Source organism: Gobius niger, assembly GCF_951799975.1.
Source record: "Gobius niger genome assembly, chromosome: 9".
In the NCBI taxonomy this organism is placed as follows: domain Eukaryota; kingdom Metazoa; phylum Chordata; class Actinopteri; order Gobiiformes; family Gobiidae; genus Gobius; species Gobius niger.
The window spans coordinates 35,301,770-35,323,198 of NC_136860.1; the positions used below are offsets into that span (position 1 = coordinate 35,301,770).

A 21,429-nucleotide genomic window follows, 5' to 3' on the forward strand; every position below is an offset into this window, starting at 1 on the left:
TGCATGAATTACGAAAAAAATATGTATCTCCAGAAATCAGCAACAATGAGGCCCTATGTCGAAAATCCTGAAATATCCCTTTAACTTTCATAAGGATATATGAAGTTTTATCGTCTTGAATGAATCTTAAAGGGGGGGTATTATGCAAAATGGACTTTTTCAAGCTTTCCATCATGTTATTATGTCACTCCCTCATTAAAAACATGGCTGAAGTGTTGCCTTGGCACATTCACGTATTTCTGAGTAATCTGTCAAAACTCTGATGGCGGCCATTTTAGGGATAGGTTTGCCTGAGTCCTCCTAGGAACGCCCCCACCTCCTGGAGACGCCTCCGAGCTTTCGTCACCAGCCGAGTAACCGACCACTGCTCCTCAGCAGAACCCCCTCCCCACTGATGCCACAGACAGCGTGTGGAGGGGGCGTGTCTAAAGGCTCAGAGGTTCTTAAAGAGACAGAGGCCTATTTCAAGACATTCACTACAGCCATTTTGAGAGAGACATTTTATACAAGGCAGTTATTCTAATTTACTGCATTTACAGACCAACAGAAGGTTTGTCATCATTGTAGTGTGATATAGACTGGTGCTATGGGACTGAAAAAAGCAGAATACCCCCTCTTTAAGGCTTTATAATTTAATTTCATGGGTACTTTTTCATCTGGAATGCTGCTAAAGGTGAAATATGGGTCTTTTTGTTGTAAGCGAAAGCAGTTATTAAATTTTAGGTCAAACTTTCTTAAACAAAGCTTTTCATTATTTTCAAATGTCAAATTGCAATGTGAATTAATTGCGAAGTCGTGCGGGTCTTTTGTTTGCAAGAAAAGGCATTGCCAGGTTGCAGTTTATAGTTTAAGTCTGTCCTTTCCTGCATATATAAGCAGTTTGTCTTGTAATGCTTTGTTTAATTAAGGGTTTATGGGAATGCCAGATGTTGGTCTTACAGAGAAAGCATTGTCAGGTTGCAGTTTCCGTTCAAAGCCTTAACTCTCTTCGACATCAGCAGTTCTGTTAAACGTATTTAGTTTTGTAATTTGAAAATATGATCAGGTTTTATGAGACCGGGCTGTGCTTCCTTTGTCGGCTTGGGTTTTTACAAGAGCGGGCAGTAAAGTCATTTAAGTGTAATAGACAGTATTATGACGTTTCACTGCAGACGATGCAACATTCAGCTCCAAGAACAACGACACAACAGAGGCAAGTAACGAGTTTGAATAAGAGTCTGTGGTTCAGGCTGTACGAGCCATGAAGAGAACGTGTTTAATAGTGTTTTACCGCCATTTGCAAAGGCAGAGTTTTGAGCTCTTCTTGGACGCGATGGAAGGGAATAATACTAACCCCCGCCTTAAAGGAACAGGCCACCGTTTTTACTTACTGAGATATGTTCTTACCTGAGCTTAGAGGAGTTCATGCGTACCTGTCTGGTCTTCACGCGTGTCCTCAGTCACGTAAGGCGAGACCCGGCAGGTGAAAGTATGGATTTTTCAAGCAGTGGTCGAAGTGGAGATTTGTATCTATTTTCCTCCCTTTACATCTTAGTTTTCATGTCAGATATAAAAATGATGATGTTTATTTGATGATGTTTTGTCTGCGAGGTGGGGGCGACCCGGAAGTAGAAAGGCCGTCTTTCCCGCGGGTTTTCATTCATAAATATTGACAGATTTGACATCCACGTGTCCTGCTAAGGGGCCCCGTGATGACGCTTTCACCCAAATATGGTGTTTTTCCTCCTACGAGACGCTGGAGCGGAAAAGTGGAAGAACGGGCCGAGCATGCGCACTCGCTACAAAACTTCAGGGCTGGTTTTCTCTGAATGAGAGAAGCCGCACTCGGGCAGAGCCTGAGCCCTTATAGAAGCTCCCACAGACTCCAAACTTTACAGGCTGAGACACAACAAGGTTTTGAAGGTTTTTTCAGAGGGATTTTTTAATATCTAATTCCTAGCCTGATTTATTCAGCTTTGAAACCAAAAAAACAGGCGGAATTTGAGTTTTTACAGATTTATTCACTGATTAGTTACAAAATATCCAAAATCCCCTCTGAGTTACTAATATGTCAATAACATAAAACCATAAACAAAACAATATATTTTTGGGCTCGATATTTATCGTCTGTACATGTATTAGCATTTCCCCCTATTATAGGATGTGATGATGCACTTTTAATACACTTTCATGCCTGAGAGTTGACAGTATCCAGTATCGTCAGAGTCAATAACATCGTTTATCACGATACTTTCCTGCCTCTGTATATTGAACTTCTAATTCGTTATCGATGATTTGTTATCTCAGATGACGTTATTCGTCATCTGAGATTTTTCCTTTGCATTGTGGCTGCATTGTCTTCACTTTTTTGTTGTGTTTTTAGTGCTATTTTGTCACGATTTGTCATGTTTTTGTAAAGTTTTTGTTGCTTTTCTGTTGCCTGTTTTCATCACTGTTTTATCGTTTTTTTCATCACTTTTTGTCACTTGTTTTGCTGCGTTTTTGTCGCTCTTTTGATGCTTCGTTTTCATCTTCATGACTCATTTTTGTCACTATTTTGACGGGGGGTTTTCTCGCAATGTTGCCACCTTTAATTGGATTTTTGGTTCTGTTCTGTCATGTTTTTGTCGCTTTTTCTGCACCCATCATCCCTTTCTCTCGCCTGTTTGTGAACCTTCCTGTGTGGAGTGAGTGCATGTTCTCCCCGAGTCTGGCCGAGTTTCCTCCAGCTGCTGCCGCCGCGCTGAAACATTCTCGTATTGTCTCTGATCGACGGACTTTTCTTCGGTCCTTCAGAGTCCTTTGTTTCTCGCATTCTGATGAGCTGAGCATCAGAATGGTTTTGTCGAAGCCCGGCCAGTTGGCTCCACTTCCTTCCTGCGCCGGCTCGGGCCGTTCGGTGTGTAGGAAGTTGTGTTTTTGAAAAGAATGCATTGTCAGACACGGAGCGGAGGCATCGTTGTCTGGAATCAGCCAAAATCAATGGCTCTTACCCTCCGCCTTAGCCGAGCGCATATTCTCCAAACATTACCCAAATCTAAAATATTACAGCCCATAGGATAGAGAGCAGGGTCTCCAAGGCAATTTCCCAGGGGGGCAAAATCAATCAGGAGTGCATTGCCAGGGTCCATAATCAAAGGTTCCAGTAAAATATGTTTTGATTTGGAAAATACAAAACTGTTTTCAATGAAGGAATAATAATAAGCCAAGGTAGGACTGTCACGATAATTACCATATCGACTTATCGTTCAATAAATGACGGATAAACTATGCATTTTGGGCTCGATATTTGTCGTCTGTACTAGGGATGCACCGATACCAGTATCGGGTATCGGGCCGATACCACATGCTTGTACTCATACTCATTCATGAGGTCCCGATACCAGAAACCGATACCATTTGACGTGCGGCCAGCGCTGCTACGAGGCGCAGCTACGAGGCGCAGCTACGAGGCGCGGCGACGAGGCGCAGCTCTCGGCTGAGGAGAGAAGAAGCAACAAACTGGAGAATAGTTTAGTGTAAACACAATAATCCACATGGAGCTGACTTTATTACAGACTGCGCTCTCTAAACCAGAGTCTGAGCTGGATTTAACCAGAGCTTAATGTTGTTAGCGCTGCAGCGTCTGCAGTGTTTACAACATACAGGCTAACGATGCTAACTCGCGGCTAACAGTTTGGGCCATTCTGACGCCGTTTTAAGCCCAGGGGTTTATTCATCTGAAAAACTAACCCAGCGACTAAAAAGTCCTCAGAAAATCCAAATTAAAGACATACAGCATGTTTATATTGAGGGAAAATGAGCTGCAGAAAACGCTGTAGCTTCTCGCTAAGTTACTACAAACACACGAGAAAATCTACAGGAGCTGAAGTAAAGACGAAAAGAGACCATTTAAGGAACATCTCAATACTATTGTTAAATAAAAACACATAAATGAATAAAGCTCAGGCATTGGGAGCTTTAGGACATGGGCTTTTCTGTCTATGATGGACAGAGACATAAAAATATAAAATATATTGAATGAAAATAAAATAAATAAATAAATGGCATCAGCACAATTCTAATATAACTGCTCTTAAATGTGTCGCCGACTTTACTTAAGGAAATGTACATGAGTAAATTTACTAATTACAAACCAATCTGCTGTGAAAAAGTAAGAATGTTGAAGAAAATGCCTTGTACTCGTATCGGTATTCGGTATCGGCGAGTACTTAAATCAAAGTACTCGTATTGGTTTTAGAAAAAGTGGTATCGGTGCATCCCTACATCTAGCCCCCTTAACCAGACAATTAATCATCCCAGGTCTCTGAGATTAATGTCAGTGATTCAAAGAACCTGAGACACGATACCATCCATGAGTTTCATTGAAAATCTATTTTTTTTAATACCTTTTTTGACCCTGAAATACAATTTGCATAATCATTTAGAACGCGGTGTAAAAACGCAACAAACGCAACAAACGACTTAAACGCGACAACAAAAGCATGAGTTTGGATGGTCTTAGCTTTCAAATCCGAGCCGTCGCACTGGCCTAGAGGCTGTAACCTTTGAGATGTGAGTGAGCAAGGCCGTGGGAACCCAGGGTGCTGAGGGCGCGGCAGCACCCCCGGTGGATAGTTTGTGAACTGCAGGCAATATTAACCCCTTAACTCCCACCTGAACCGAGCACATTTTCTCCAGCTTTACCCCAATCCAAAAGCTTCTGGAAAAAAGGCGTGAAAATAGCAACAAAACTGAGACGAAAACAAGGATGGAAATGTGAAAAAAGTGAGAAAAAATTTACAAAAAAAGTGAGAAAAAATTGACGAAAAAGTGAGAAAAATTTGACCAAAAAAATGCGAATAATTTGACGAAAAAGTGACAAAAAATTGACAAAAAATTACAAAAATGGACAAAAATTTGACAAAAAAGTGAAAAAAAATTGATGAAAAATTGAGAAAAAATTGACGAAAAAGTGACAAAAAAAATGCGAATAATTTGACAAAAAATTGACAAAAAAGTGAGAAAAATTTGACAAAAAAGTGAGAAAAAAATGACGAAAAATTGAGAAAAAATGGACGAAAAAGTGACAAAAAATTTGACCAAAAAAATGCGAATAATTTGACGAAAAAGTGACAAAAAATGGACAAAAAATGGACAAAAAATGGACAAAAAATGGACAAAAAAGTGAGAAAAAATTGACAAAAAAGTGAGAAAAAATGGACAACAAATTGACAAAAAATTGACGAAAAAGTGACAAAAAAAATGGGAATAATTTGACGAAAAAGTGACAAAAAATTACAAAAACTGACAAAAAACTGACAAAAAATTGACAAAAAAGTGAGAGAAAAATGACGAAAAATTGAGGAAAAAATGGACGAAAAAGTGATAAGAATTTTATTTTAAAAAAATGCGAATAATTTGACAAAAAAGTCACAAAAAAGTCACAAAAATTTGACAAAAATGAGACGACTGCCCGACAAAAAAAGTGATGAAAAAAAATCTGACGTGAGGAAAAAGATCCATTTAGTTTTGTAGGTCTTTCAAATGAGGCGTTACACTGGCCTACAGGATTCGGGTAAAGCTGAACTGGAGAAAACACTCTCGGTTCAGGCGGGAGTTAAGAGGTTAATAAATAGGATTTACGCACAGAAAAAGTATTTTGGGGGTACATTTTGTCCCTCAGCGCCCCCTAACTAAAACATCTTCCCACGGCTCTGTGAGTAAGTCTGAAGAAAATGCGTCGTAGGTGACTTTTGTTCACTACATGGATTATCAGTATTTGCATCATGGCTGACTGTGAAGCATCCGGCACAAAAACGAGCGTTTCCCAGATGTAAGAAGGGAAAAAGCTCCACGATATAACAATGAAAGCAGCCGTCGTCGTCGTAGAAACGGGAGTCTCGCGTCTCTCCACGTCTGTTCCGTTCACTCACTCTTTGGTGCTTTTTTTTCTCTTTTCCGACAGATCTCCAGGAGCGGAGCCATGAGAGCCCGCCGCCACGGACGTCCTCCCTCACAAAGCGTTTTCGCAAGAACTCACGAGAAAAGACGAACAGCATGAAGAGTCAGAAAGTACGAGCGACACATTTGCAGAATCCACTTTATTGAGCTTTTAGCCGTATTATTCCCTCGTCAAAAAACAGTCACATTGTGCTTCAGTCACACAGTTTTAATGGATTCCGCTCACTGGGGTTGTTCATGTTAAATGGGTTTGTGCCTTTTTGACAAACTCGCGTAGAAATAGTTGAGCGGCATCGTTATTTTCCAGGAAATGTGGATTTAATGCCGGTTGGAATCCAGTGTAATACGTCTTAATGACATTTAAGCCATTAGTTTTGGCACATTACTGTTATAATGGCTTTTTAATCCTCTGTAGAAACACAGTTATTGCATCATAGAGGGAACATCAAAGAGACTTTTACATTGTTACCATGTTGTTCTCTCATTAAGAAAAGATCTGGGGCTGTGTTTGCGCATGTTTGAGTAATCTTTAGATCTTCACCAGTGTGGGGTGGGCGATATTGACAAAAATGAATACTTTTGTGGACTCTCTCAAAGTGATATTTTTGCAGAAATATGTAAAAAAAAAAGTGCTGCAAATATCTGAGTTTACATTTTCTCCTATTTCCCCGTATTTTTCCTCCCTCTATTGAAACAGCTGTGCAGCAAAGAGGTGAAGGGTTGGGGGTCGAGAGGAGCTTAGAGTTAGTTCGCTTGAATAACCAGGAAGCAGGGTTGGGGCTAACTTATTACGAAGGTTTCGAGTTACAAAAATATATTACTTTTTTCAGTTACGATTAGGGCGGCAACTAACGATTATTTTGTAATCGATTAGTCTAACGATCATTTTTACGATTAATCGATTAATCGCTTGGCTGTGAATGGTGTAGTAAAGTTCTATTTTTTCAATTTAAAAAAAAATCACATTATAGCTTAAGTCGCGCTGTTTAACCCCTTAACTCCCACCTGAACCGAGCACAGTTTCTCCAGTTTGGCTTTACCCCAATCCAAAAGCTTCTGGAAAAAAGGTGCGAAAATAGCGACAAAACTGAGATGAAAACAATGAAGGAAATGTGACAAAAAGTGATGAAAAATGGATGAAAAAGTGGCAAAAATGTCACAAAAATATGACAAAAAAATTACCAAAATTTGATAAAAAAAAATTACAAAAAAATGACAAAAATGTGACAAAAAAATGACAAAAATATGATAAAACAATTGACCAAAAAATGACAAAAAAATTGACAAAAATGTGATAAAAAATTGACAAAAATGTGATAAAAAATTGACCAAAAAATGACAAAAATGTGACAAAAAAATTACAAAAAAGCTGCAAGAATGAGTTGATTACCCAACAAAAAAATGATGGAAAAAAAATCGGATGACGTGAGGAAAAAGATCCTCTCGGTTCAGGCGGGAGTTAAGGGGTTAAGGAAGTGCCGATGGAGTAAACCAAAGGGAAATGTTTTTTTATTCATGAAATTTACATTGTACAAACCACTACAGACCTGAAATATAAAATCAAAGTAGGCTTTCATCAAAAATACTACATTTTTTTGGGTCATTTTTGCTCCATTTTAGTCTGTGTGAGCCAGAAAACGATTAATCGATTACTAAAATAGTTGTCGACTCTTTCAATAATCGATTAGTCGTCGATTAATCGATTAGTCGTTTCAGCCCTAGTTACGATGTAATTTATTACTTAAAGGGACTAGATCAGGGGGTCTCCAACCTTTTTCACCTGGCGAGCTACTTTTACACAACAAGAGCTGCTTATGCTTCAAAAACGCTTATGTAAAACGCGACTTAGGTGGAGTTCACCCTGGAGAAATAGTATTTAAAACAAAAATGACTTGAGTTTAGTCCTTATACTTTACAATATTGACCAAACTGTTTGCAGATTGTGTTCAGCAGGTTCAGGACAAACAGAAAATGCATCTGAAATTTGAGTTATCAAGCGTGTAGAAATGTAGAAAGTCTTTGGTGAGCTACTGGTTGGAGATCCCTAGACTAGATGCAAGTTGGTTATTTTTATACTCACTACTGCCACCTTAGGTCTTTCAAGTTTCAAGTTTATTTCATAAATGTATGCTTGGAGTCACACTACAAAAAGTATTTAACTAGATCATTATAAACATCTCAATCTGAGCACAATAATCCAAACTTTAATTGTTTTGACTAGTTAAGAAGTTGTTGGGCATTTGTCCTGGATTATTTCACTTGTTCTGAGATGTTTCTGACTCGTTTCGATACATTTCGTCCTTATTTCAGGTCATTTTCTTTGCCAATGGGGAAAGAAAATTGGTCTTATCTCATTGGCAATTTGACTTTCTTATTTCAAGCGAGATTTACCCTAGAACTGGTCTGAAATGTCCTCAAACAAGCAAAGGAAACTCGGTCCGATCAGGAAAAGTGTCTAAATGAGTGAAAACCGCTCAAAACAAGAAACATTTCCTCAATTCAAGTCATTTAAGCCAATGCTTGATATTTACTTTTTGTAGCGCAAAGACTGAATATCAGCAAGAAATGACAAGGAAAAAATTTGTAATAAAAACACTTTTGTAGAATTTACATAGGACAAGATCATCCTTTCAAGTCCTTAATGTACAACCACAGATTGTCCAAATCTTCCTGTGTGGTACTTGTGCTCCGAGATGTTATTTCCACTGCGCAGGTTTCTTTCTTCCGCATAACTGCAGCTTCTATATGAAGCTCGTGCATGACGTCACTTCAGTGTTTTGAGCGACAGTGCAGGATTTTAGAGGCAGTTGTGGTGAACAGGTCAGAGCTCATCACTTTTTGGGTTCATTTTGTCAGACACTAGGGTTAAAGATGTTGAAAATCTTTTACCTTTACATGTTGGATGGCGGCTGAAACATGTGAAAAAGTGATACTTTAACACAAGTAGACACAATGAACGTTACGAATTAGGACATGGCTGGAACATGAGAGGAAAATACTTCATTTTAACATTTTTAAAGAGGGGGTATTCTGCTTTTGTCAGCCCCATAGCACCAGTCTATATCACACTACAATGATGACAAACCTTCTGTTGGTCTGTAAATGCAGTAAATTAGAATAACTGCCTTGTATAAAATGTCTCTCTCAAAATGGCTGTAGTGAATGTCTTGAAATAGGCCTCTGTCTCTTTAAGAACCTCTGAGCCTTTAGACACGCCCCCTCCACACGCTGTCTGTGGCATCAGTGGGGAGGGGGTTCTGCTGAGGAGCAGTGGTTGGTTACTCGGCTGGTGACCAAAGCTCGGAGGCGTCTCCAGGAGGTGGGGGCGTTCCTAGGAGGACTCAGGCAAACCTATCCCTAAAATGGCCGCCATCAGAGTTTTTACAGATTACTCAAAAACACGTGAATGTGCCAAGGCAACACTTCAGCCATGTTTTTAATGAGGGAATGGCAGAATAACATGATGGAAAGCTTGAAAAAGTCCATTTTGCATAATACCCCCCTTTAAACTCCGTTTAGTCCCTTTAAACAAAACATGGTATTATATTAGTCGATGCCAAACTCCCCCCAAATCAAATGCAGCGCCAAATCAAGTTGGACGTTGATCAAATCTGGATTTGTGTGTCGTCAAAACAAAACACGAGAGACTTGGGAAAGCGAAGGAAAAGGAAATGTTTGACTGTACTTTTGCTCGGTGGCATCATCACTATTTTCAGTAATATTTGGCCAAAAGTGACTGGAAGTAGTTACACTTTTGACACAGTAATGCAATATTACATGTTTAAAGCTGTAACTACTAATAAAGACTGTATTACAATCTTAAAACATCTAACCGACACTGCTGGATATGATGTTTTAGCTGTTTTAGATCAATATTGCATTTTCTAACCAACAAAGTGTAAGATTAATGACTTTCACTGCTTCCCGATGTCCCACAGAAACACAAAACTCTCCTCCACATGCTTATGTCATAGGAGAAAGTTGGAGTTATAAGTTCTAATATATCCACTTTAAAAAGCTTCATGATGGAGACAGTTTTCCGCAGAAACAAACTTTATTTTTTTGTTGGCTGCGTTTGTGTGGGAAGATGTTGAAGTTTTAGTTTCTAACCTCTCGCCGACCTATTTCTGCTTTCTCACAGCTTCCAGGGACTGCTGACAAAAATCCCCTGACGCAAGACACACATTAGAACTGACATCTCGAGGACACAACCAGCATGGACTACAGATGGAGGTGCAAAGGATTATGGGAGCTGTAGTTCACCCGAAGAAGCCGTTTCCCGGATCCCAATGACGAGCAGCGGCGCTCGCTCCACCAGCTCCAGCTTGCTCCGAGGCCGGCGTTTCTACTGCCGGGAATGGGCCGTGGAGAAGCTGCGACGCTGCCTGGACGCCCGCTCGGCCCCGGGACACGCCCCCGGGGTGCTCGTGACGGGAGGGCCCGGGGCGGGGAAGACGGCCCTGTGCACGGAGATCGCCTGGCCCACCTCCAAGGCGGGGCTGGCGTCGGGGCTGGCGCAGAGATGCCTGGCGTTCCACTTCTGCCACCGGGAGGAGCAGAGCAGCGCGGCGGCCTGGAGGTTCGTGCTGGGCTTGGTGGAGCAGATGAGGAGCTCGGATCTGCTGGGCCCGAGATACGAGGAGATCCTGAGGACGCCGGCCGTGTCCGCGGTGCTGGAGCCGCTGGTCTGTCAGAGAGACCCGGAGGACGTCTTTAAAAGGTGAGTGTTAGGATTGAGATGTTGTATTGTGCGATTTGAATCTCGCCGACTCCAGCAAAACCAAGACAAGCCAAACATTGTGAAAGAGCGGTTCAGGGAGCAGGAGATGCATTGGCCACAGAGTCCAGATCTTTGATATGTGCTGGAAAAGGCTTTGTGCTGTGGCCACTTTCTCCCATCATTATACAAGACTTTGGTGAAAAATAAATGCCACTCTGGGGGCCCGATCTTGTGCATCAAAATGCAGACGATAGCGTGACATTTTGCCTCAGTAGCAGCACTTTGTGATCTTGCCACTCCAGACTTAGTGCATTTAAGTGGGTGGAGACACACATTTTCCTCCAACCAGATCGACTCCGCCTCCAGGAGAGTGGTTATGTGGGAGTGGGGGGTGAACATGTGCTTTTGTTTTGCTTCGTGTTCACGCCGAGCGCGGCCGATCCTTCGCCACAGCGGACGCTGTAGCTCTTTTTCTCTGGAGACGTGAACATGGTTTAGCTCACGATGGGGTAAATAAAGTTTTTAGTTTGACCTGTGAGAGCCTAAGGCTTAAGAAAGAACGCAAGACAGCGCAATGTAAACCAGGAAGTGAATGTCAGCCGTGTTTCCATCAGTGCAGTCGCCTCCTCTTGTGACGCCCCCTCACAGGTGGCGGAGGCGAATGGCACATATAGCGCCGCCCCGTGCGCCGCCACAAGATCTGGCCCTGGATCTTTTGAAATGCAGAAGCTTATTGTGGAGGCAGAAAGTTGGGCCAACCCTGATTTTGCACAGACTCATACAGATTTTAAAGTGAGAAGTAAGTTTACCCTGATTCAATAGAGTGAACTTTATTTATCCAACATGGGGCAATTGCTCCAGAGCAGAACAAACGTACAGTATTACAATGTTCCTGCAGATAGTTCATCAGTTTCTACATCTGGGACTGTGCTGACACAGGGGTCGCTGTAAACTTTGAGGACAGAGACGAGAGCAGCAGGAAAGAGGCAAGAATGAACTCCAGATGCGGCAACTTTTCCTCTCTTATAAAACAGCTGCACGGCCTCATTTTCTCCCCTTGTGGCATCACGCACTTATCCCTGTGCTCAATTATACTGGTAATCTGTGGAAATAACACTTAAAACACTGCTTGTGTTAAAGCCTTTAGCCGTGACGCTTCTCAGTATGTGTGGACGTTTGGCAACAGCCGTCCCGAATGTCAGGCCATGTCGTATGGTCACAGCACTTAAACAGCAGCTTCAACAGTGCTGTTAAAGGGATATTTCAGGATGTTTGACACAGGGCCTCATTTCCTAGTTATCCAGAGTGTTGCTGATTTTTGCTGACACATTTTTGTAATTCATGCAGTTCTTGTATTTGAGGAGTTAGGCGGTGCTAGGCATGGTTTCTATGGTATCAGCTAGCCTGCATTAAAAACAGTGTGACCCGCTCCACAGAGCACCTGAGGCAAATCACTTATAACACCAGACTAACCATATAAATGTCTGTGTCCATAGAGTCATTTTAACCATTTTACATTTAAAATAACTTATTATCCGGCTCTTCACAACGTAAGCAGAAGCTCGGTTGATTTGAATGGGATTTCCCAACGTTCTCCCGGTCATTATTTTCTGATAAAGGACCTCTGAGGATTATAACTCCGCTGCCAATGTTAACAGAGTTGGTGCTTTCATATCACTCCGCACGTACGTAGCAGCGACACTATCTGTCCCGTCACTGAGAGAGAAGTCGGGGAATCGCTCGTGAAGTTAGCGTGAGTCTGACTTTCAACTTACCCAGAGATTCACCACCATTCCTCCACCTGCACCTTCAGCTAAGTAGCTAGGCTAGCTGCTAGCCTAGCTGCTTCTAGCCTAGCAAAACGTTGCCGAGCAACGCGCAAACGTTTGGGAACTATTTGTCGCGGAAGTCATTAAATAAACCTTTCGACCTTCATAAAAGTGTACGAAGTTTATGTTGTGTGTGTTCAGTTGCAAATGGCCGAATAATAAGCGAGATAACGTATAGAACGCTGGTCATTATCTGGAAAATAAGCACCTTCAGGGCAAAACAAGACGGTTCGCCCTGAAGGTGCTTATTTTCCCGATAATGACCAGCGTTCTATACATTATCCCTTACTTATATTTGAGCAGCATCAGCTTCGTGGTTGTATAAGCCACACAGCGGCGGAGTGATCTGCTAGAAAATAGTCCCTCAAAATGCGGTCATTCATGTGAGTCAGTTTTATTCCAAACATGACTCTATGGACACAGACATTTATATGGTTAGTCTGGTGTTATAAGTGATTTGCCTCAGGTGCTCTGTGGAGCGGGTCACACTGTTTTTAATGCAGGCTAGCTGATACCATAGAAATGCACTAGCCTTGCATTAGCCTAGCGCCACGAAACTCCTCAAATATAAGAACTGCATGAATTACAAAAAAAAATATCTCCAGAAATCAGCAACACTCTGGATAACGAGGAAATGAGGCCCTATGTCAAACATCCTGAAACATCCCTTTAAAGTGACTGTTTGTAACTGCAGTCGATGCATCTGCAGAGAGACTTGTTTAATGCGATTCACAGTGTCACGCGGGTCGTAGAAGAGCATGTGCAGCTCAGGGCGTTGAGTTTTTTGGCATTGACAGCGAGGATAATGGAGAACAGGGTCAAAACGAAACCGTAAAACACCGACCCGAACACTTCCACTCGTTATTAGCATAAATGTTTCCTCCACGCAGATGCAGACACTAACGGGGTGACTTTGACAGCGAGCAGATGGTGATCCCAGCCTGTAATTACTGCGGAGGATTTTAGCTTAATTTCCGTCTTCCCGTCGTCCCGGGACACGAGGCCAGACAGGTGCGCGAAAACCAGGACATCCCGAATGGGCCTCCTGAGGGATCTGACTCAGACTGTGGTTGAGTTTGCATTTTCGCTCGTCGGAGGGAGAGAAAGCAGGTCACTTTTCAGCGTGCTTTACAGAATTAGGTATCTGCAATTAGGGCTGCTCGATTATTGAAAAAATAATAATCACGATTATTTTTGTCATAATTGAAATCACGATTATTCAAACGATTATTTGTTGCCTTTAAAAAAATCCATCAAAAAAGTGACAAAAATCCAGCAAAAAAGACAAAAATCCAGCAAAAAAAGACAAAAATCCAGCAAAAAAGACAAAAATCCAGCAAAAAAAGACAAAAATCCAGCAGAAAAATGACAAAAATCCAGCAAAAAAAAGACAAAAATCCAGCAGAAAAAAGACAAAAATCCAGCAGAAAAAAGACTAAAATCCAGCAAAAAAAGACAAAAATCCAGCAGAAAAGTGACAAAAATCCATCAAAAAAGTGACAAAAATCCATCAAAAAAGTGACAAAAATCCAGCAAAAAAGACAAAAATCCAGCAGAAAAAAGACAAAAATCCATCAAAAAAGTGACAAAAATCCATCAAAAAAAGGACAAAAATCCATTAAAAAAGTGACAAAAATCCAGCAGAAAAAAGACAAAAATCCATCAAAAAAGTGACAAAAATCCAGCAGAAAAAGGACAAAAATCCATCAAAAAAAGGACAAAAATCCACCAAAAAAGTGACAAAAATCCATCAAAAAAAGGACAAAAATCCATCAAAAAAGTGACAAAAATCCTTAAAAAAAGTGACAAAAATCCAGCAAAAAAAGACAAAAATCCAGCAAAAAAAGGACAAAAATCCAGCAAAAAAAAAGACAAAAATCCAGCAGAAAAAAGACAAAAATCCAGCAGAAAAAAGACAAAAATCCAGCAGAAAAAAGACAAAAATCCAGCAGAAAAAAGACAAAAATCCATCAAAAAAGTGACAAAAATCCATCAAAAAAAAGACAAAAATCCAGCAGAAAAAAGACAAAAATCCAGCAGAAAAAAGACAAAAATCCATCAAAAAAGTGACAAAAATCCATCAAAAAAGTGACAAAAATCCAGCAAAAAATGACAAAAATCCAGCAAAAAAAGACAAAAAATTCAGCAAAAAAAGACAAAAATCCAGCAGAAAAAAGACAAAAAAACAGCAAAAAAAGTGAAAAAATCCATTAAAAAAAATAATTTGAAAAAAAAAAATAATAATAATATTTTTTTTTAATAATCAATTTTTTGCGATTATGCTAATTTTGTAATCGTTTACTGTTGTAATCGAAATCGTAATCGAATTTCGATTAATTGCACAGCCCTATCTGCAATGCTACGCAGCTCTCGAGTGTGACGTTCTCACTCTCTCACTCTCGCTTTTGAAATAAACCATCAATCCTTTCGTCTGCGCTTTATGCTTTAGCCCATAATATCTCTGAAACAGTCATTATCCTCTGAGAGATTTCACATCGGCCGCCAAACAGCTTCTTTTTAAGAATTGCCGTCCCGATCTGCCACTTGTTTCCAAACGGTTTCTGAAAACTGTTGCCCGTTTTCGGTGAGATTGCTATTCAGAGGGCATCGTTTTAGCCGTCATCGTGTGAGAGGGAAGAGACGAGAAGTGCCAAAAGCGCTTGAAACTCGCCCGCGCCGCTGCCTGTGCGTGCACGTTCGGAGGCGTTTCTCATTCACGGCCCGAGAGCGAGAGGCAGAGAAGCCTTGGGTATCAAAGCTTACCCCGAGCTGGAGCGAGAGGTTGAGGAAAAACTTGGGAAGTGAAGTGCATAGTGTTGGCATTAAAGGGATGTTTCAGGATGTTTGACATAGGGCCTCATTTCCAAGTTATCCAGAGTGTTGCTGATTTCTGGAGATGATATTATTATATATTTGATATTTGAACAGTTTCGTGGCGCTAGGCTAGTGCATGTCTATGGTATCAGCTAGCCTGCATTAAAAACAGTGTGACCCGCTCCACAGAGCACCTGAGGCAAATCACTTATAACACCAGACTAACCATATAAATGTCTGTGTCCATAGAGTCATGTTTGGAATATAACTGACCTGCATCACATGAATGATCGCATTTTGAGGGACTATTTTCTAGCAGATCACTCCGCCGCTGCGTAGCTTATACAACCACGAAGCTGATGCTGCTCAAATATAAGTAAGGATTAAACAAGTCGGAGTCGTGCATTAGACGGTTATAATGCACGATGCGGAGTCGCGAACACCACGACACAGTGTTGTTCCTCCTGCATTATAACGTCTAACGCGGCTCCTCGTTGTTTAATCCGCTTATACCAGGGTCCCACAAACCTAACATTTATAATAAATGTGTTTTTCATTGACTAAAGTCACTAAATCTGCCAGACTACGGGACTATTTATTGTGGGTTATTAGCCGGTCACTGAAGGCTGGTCTCAGAGCGAGTCATTCTCCGCAGCTATTACGAGGATCTCAGTCAGGCTCAACGACACAACATCAGCACAGAATCACAACACAACAGGACTAACCCGGAAACACTTTTCCCTGGAAGGAAACACCGATATGCGGCACTCGTGGGCAGGAGTTATTTACCTTTTACAAGGTTTAACCTGAAGCTAAAGCTAGCTAGCTCAACCAGCTCAACTGTTTATGGAAACAGCTGCGGTGGATTCGCTCACACCTGGGCCCCCCCAACTCAAACTTTTATGTTTGACTTTACTAATCCAGACAAAGATGCTTCAATGCAGGATCATTTTATGTACGTCTGAAAATGATGAATAGCCTTAACCGTTTCCAATAGAAATGTAAAGCTCATATGTTATTAACAGTAGCTAACCTAGCTGCTCACTCTCCTCTACAAACATTTAGCAAACACTAAATCCATCTCATACGTTCCTGTCAGTCACTAATTACGCCTTATCTGATTCAGCTGTGTCATGCGTTGCTATGGCGACGCCACAGCGGAGTGCTGTGGGGGGCGGGTCACACTGTTTTTAATGCAGGCTAGCTGATACCATAGAAATGTGCTAGCCTTGCATTAGCCTAGCACCACGAAACTCTTCAAATATAAGAACTGCATGAATTACAAAAAAAAATATCTCCAGAAATCAGCAACACTCTGGATAACTAGGAAATGAGGCCCTATGTCAAACATCCTGAAATATCCTTTTAAATCCACACATGTTATTATTACAAACTGTTCAAGTCAATTCTCCCATTAGAGATCTGTATTGTACAGTTAGTGCTAAAGTTCAGTGATGTTCAAGAGGTGAAAAGAACTGGAGTAAGTACTTGTGTGGAACTGGGATTTTCTTGTTTTAATGCTCCTCAGCCGTTAAGGCAGGAGACTAAACAAACAGTTCACGGGATGAAACCGGTCGTTTAAAATCTTGAGACGTTTCCCGTTGAGTCGGTCGTGATGGAGTTCATGAATGTGCACTCGCGCTCCTTTAATCCTGATTCCTGATGCTGATCGTGTAATCCTGCTCAACATCCCTTTATCCTCTGCAGTCAGGCTTCTGCCCCAGACACTTCTCCCTGAAGTTAGGATGCTTTTCACTGCAGCAAGTTCATCATTCCTTCAGGAGAGACGCCCGACACCTCAGTGGAGCAGCGGTAGTGCGTGTGCGAAGGTCCCGGGTTCGATTCCCAGCTGTGTGGGGTCATTCTTTTTTTGGATTCCCATTAGCTCCCACAAGGGGTTGCTAGTCTTCCTGGGTCCTGACCATGGCCGTATCTACCATTGAGGTCACCGAGGTCCGGACCTCGGTAAAATTTTAGCTTTTTTTTTTGTTTTATTTTTTTTTACACATTGAATCCTGCGCAAATGAATGTTGTAAACACGCGCTTCTACAGGCGAAAGAGTCTCTAATTCAGACGTGGATCAGCTTGTTATGAACCTAAATGTGTCCACTCTAAAACCGAACCTCATGAGCTGCTTTGGACCCGAGTGCGTAAAACTCGGCGGGGGCGCGGCTAAGTTTGATCGAGATGCAGTTTCTTTGCTCTCTTTCATAAAGAGAGAGGAGCCAGTGCCTCAGACTGACGGTGACTTCATTTCTAACAGGAGTTTTCCTCATTCTGATCTGAGGAGCGAGAGGAGAAGGAGAAGCGTCTGTGCCTCATCATCGCCTCCTCCTCTGCTGCTCACTTTGTTTCTGTCTCATGCAGAGATTGTCCTGCGTATAAATGATCTTCGCTTGACAGTGAGGGCGACGCAGAGGGGGCGGGGCCACAGCGCAGAGTCCAAACCAGAGTCTGATGTTCAGAATGAACCTCTTTACCCATTCACAGCCACAGCCTCGTTTTCAAAACAATTAAAAACTGACATTTTCATTTAATATTTTAGTGTTTATTTAGGACAAGACATTCTTATTGCCTCTCACTCAGGCGAGCAAAACTGTTTGGAAAACCTGCTTCACAGTAATAATGGATGAAATAGATGTTAAATAGGTATTTTATATTGTGATATTCATCATGTCAAAGTAGGGGGTTCGTGACTCGTGCACGGCTGCACCCACTGCCCTGGGGCAGACTGATGGAAGCGAGGCCAGTCTGCTCCATCTGCATGTCCGACCACCATCCACTCACTCACTACATTCACTCAGGCTCCTGGTCCCAAACGGTGCAACAAAAAGACATTTTTGAAAACAGCTTCAGGATGAGACAAAAGTGTTTTTGATCACTTAAAATATAGGAAATTACATCTGAATCTTTAAAAAATTCCTGGGGGAGGAGCCCCAGACACCCTGGTTTAAACAATTATCCGGACCTCACTGTTTTTTACATCCTGGCTACGGCCCTGGTCCTGACATAATATAAAATTACAAAGCAGTAGTCCATATACATCATACAACCATAGGACATGTTATACAGCTGCTCACATGTACTGAGCTGATTGACCTTTTACTTTCAGCTTGAAGTGTGGTTATTTTTTGTGTTTCTAACTTTAAAAGGAAGCGAGTTCCAGGCGCTTGTCCCTCTGTACAAAACAGTTATTTTCATTGAGTTACTTTTGAGTTATCGATCCAGTTTTATTACTTCCGATCCGATAACGATACAGGGGTTTGAGTATCTGCCGATATCCACGGATACCAAGAGAGTTGCTTAAAAGTGGTAACTCTCTTTTTTCTGCTGTGAATGAAAAAAGTGAATGATTCTCTTTTCTCCAGTGTGAGATCAATACAGTCTTATCTTTCTGTGCCAACGAGACGTTGCATAACAACACTATCTATTAATACACTAATGGAAAAGCATTACACAAGGATCACTGGACTTTCTAAAATAAATATCCTTGGCTTGGCCGATATGACAGGCCATTAAATGTTACATTAATTAAACAACTCACATAAAGTGATCTAATCATTACAACTTGTACATTACGAATGATTCTTTAAAGGAGCTTTACCTGATTGTACAGAGAAACAGGGTCACTAACATTTCAATTTGCTACACTGCAAAAAGTAATTAACTAGATCAGATAAACATCTCATTTTGAGCACAATAATCCAAATTTTAGTTGTTTTGACTGGTTAAGAAGTTGTTGGGCATTTGTCCTGGATTATTTTACTTGTTCTGAGATGTTTCTGACTCGTTTCGATACATTTCGTCCTTATTTCAGGTCATTTTCTTTGCCATCTGGTCCAAACTCAACTCAAACTTTCCTAATGCTTTTACAACATCAACATTCGTCACAGGGACTGAGTTTAAACCAGGTTTCACAACTTTCAGGGAAAACTGTCACTTCACTGTAAAGAATGCCTACTGGCCTGACATTTTATGACTGTTTAAAAGGCTTTAAAACCAGTGTTTTTGGACAAATGTCTGCTCTTACCATGTACTAAAGCAGTGTTTTTCAACCTTTGTTGAGCCAAGGCACATTTTTTTCATTGAAATAATCACGAGGCACCACCAGCAGAAAATGTTCTCATCAAAGTGTCTTGGCTAGAAACACTGTATAGTCTCACTCGCCACAATGCCTCAATACATCACTAATTCTCTTGTCTCCAAGAAATGAACTACCTGATATGGAAGAGTATTATTTGGTTACTCTGCCGATCACTAGACAGCACAGATACTCGAAAACGGTGCATTATTTGTGGATAATAATGCATTTGTTTAAAAAAAAAAAAAAACTAGGTGAGATTGGATAATTTTCCAAGGCACAGCAGACAATATCTCACGGCGCACTAGTGAGCCACGGCACAGGGGTTGAAAATAGGGCTGCAACTAACGATTATTTTGCAGTCGATTAATCTATCGAATATTTTTACAATTAATCGCTTGGCTGTGAATGGTGTAGGAAAATTGGATTAAAAAAAAATAAAATTAGCACATAAAGCTAAAGTGGCGCCGCTTGGGGACATGTTGATGGAGGAAACTTAAAGTAAATGTTTGTTGGAGGCTCTTAGCGCTAATTCTGCTTCTGATTGGACGAGACAAAGACGGATATTTAGGAAATTTACAATGTACAAAACACTACAGACCCTTACTATGAAAAACAAAGTAGGTTTTCATCAATAACACTACATTTTCATGTCATTTTTGCTCTATTTGAGTCTGTTTGAACCAGAAAATGATGAATCGACTACTAAAACAGTTGTCGACTATTTCAATAATCGATTAGTCGTCGATTAATCGATAAGTTGTTTCAGCCCTAGTTGAAAAGGACAAAACAAACTTTATACCATTTCAACTAGGTCGTTTCAGCCCTAGTTGAAATGGACAAAACAAACTTTAATCAAGGATAGCTCCTTTAAAGCAGTACTAAGGTGCTCATGCCCCTAGAGTCCATAATCGCCACTGCAGGTGTCGTAGCATGTTGTGTTTTTTTACTCATTATTGTCCGTGAGAGTAAACACTACACTGACAGAAAAGACAAAGGGACAGAGGGATATTGTACATCCAATTACACAATGATTTAATGTCATGTTTTCCCCTCAATCTTGGCTGTAAATACTGTTTAAGTGGCGCTAGCCCGCAGTTAGCTTCCCCCGTTAGCCTGTTAGCTTCCTCTTCGTGATTCTATTAGTGTGTATTGGGGCCTCCGGGTCGGGGCAGGGAAAGCTTTAAGTGTGGTTTTCTGGACAGAGACACCAGGGGGAGATAAAAGACCCTCCAATCGTCCCATTAACACTTGTATGACCCCCAGAGGGACTAGGAAAGGATGTAAACAAGTTACTTAGTGCTGCTTTAAGAGCATTTCACAAACACAATCACTTGGCACGGCGATCAAGAACACATTTGCTGAAATTTAAACTGCCTCAGCACCAGGTTCAGAGCTTCAAAATGGGGTGCACACCATTTATCCTGGACTATTGTACATTTTTTTAGTGGTAAAGGAAACCTACACAGACACTGGGAGAACATGCAAACTCCACACTCTGACTGTCGACTGAGTACTTTCCCTTGTACTTTGGTTTTACTTACAATAACGTTAGTAGCAGCAGACTTGAGTACATTATTGTGAGTGTTTTTACTCTTCTGAAGTGAGTATGAAGTTGTTTTCATTTGAGCAGCCGTCGCACCTCTTTCTCTGTGAGCTGATAAGTGCCTGTGGATGAGGTAAGCCGCAAGATAAACAGCAGTGAAACGATTGGAAACTGGCTGCACGAGTTCTCGGTGTTGAGTGAATGTGTTTGTGCTTGTTCAGATGTTTGCAGTAATAACATCAGACGCTTGTTACTCGTCTGTGCAGAGGATTAGGAGACACTCGATACGCACTTCCTGTTTGTGTAAACTATAAGCAGTGGTTCATCTCCAGGCACAGTAGCTGCCGTTGCAATAACACGAGTAACAATACATCGTTTTCATGCCACATTCTTGGAGGTCAGAACACCCGAAAGCACCAGGGTGACGCTTACTTGCGAGGCTATGGCAGGTTGACCTTCCTGCACTGTCCGAAGCACTGCTTACTCACGCTAAACAAAAGTCTGGGCTTTGTGTTTA

General features: G+C 41.2%; 1 protein-coding gene across 1 annotated transcript in view; it reads left to right on the forward strand.

The window, feature by feature from the left end:
- Positions 1 to 5,923: 5,923 nt before the first annotated feature.
- ankrd50l (ankyrin repeat domain 50-like) overlaps positions 5,924 to 21,429 on the forward strand; it is a 47,089-nt gene continuing 31,583 nt past the window's right edge. The window contains exons 1-2 of the mRNA XM_079563353.1: positions 5,924 to 6,033; positions 10,064 to 10,642. Coding sequence (XP_079419479.1) covers positions 10,212 to 10,642 — 431 coding nt within the window. The 5' untranslated portion in view covers positions 5,924 to 6,033; positions 10,064 to 10,211. The remainder of the gene's footprint in view (positions 6,034 to 10,063; positions 10,643 to 21,429) is intronic.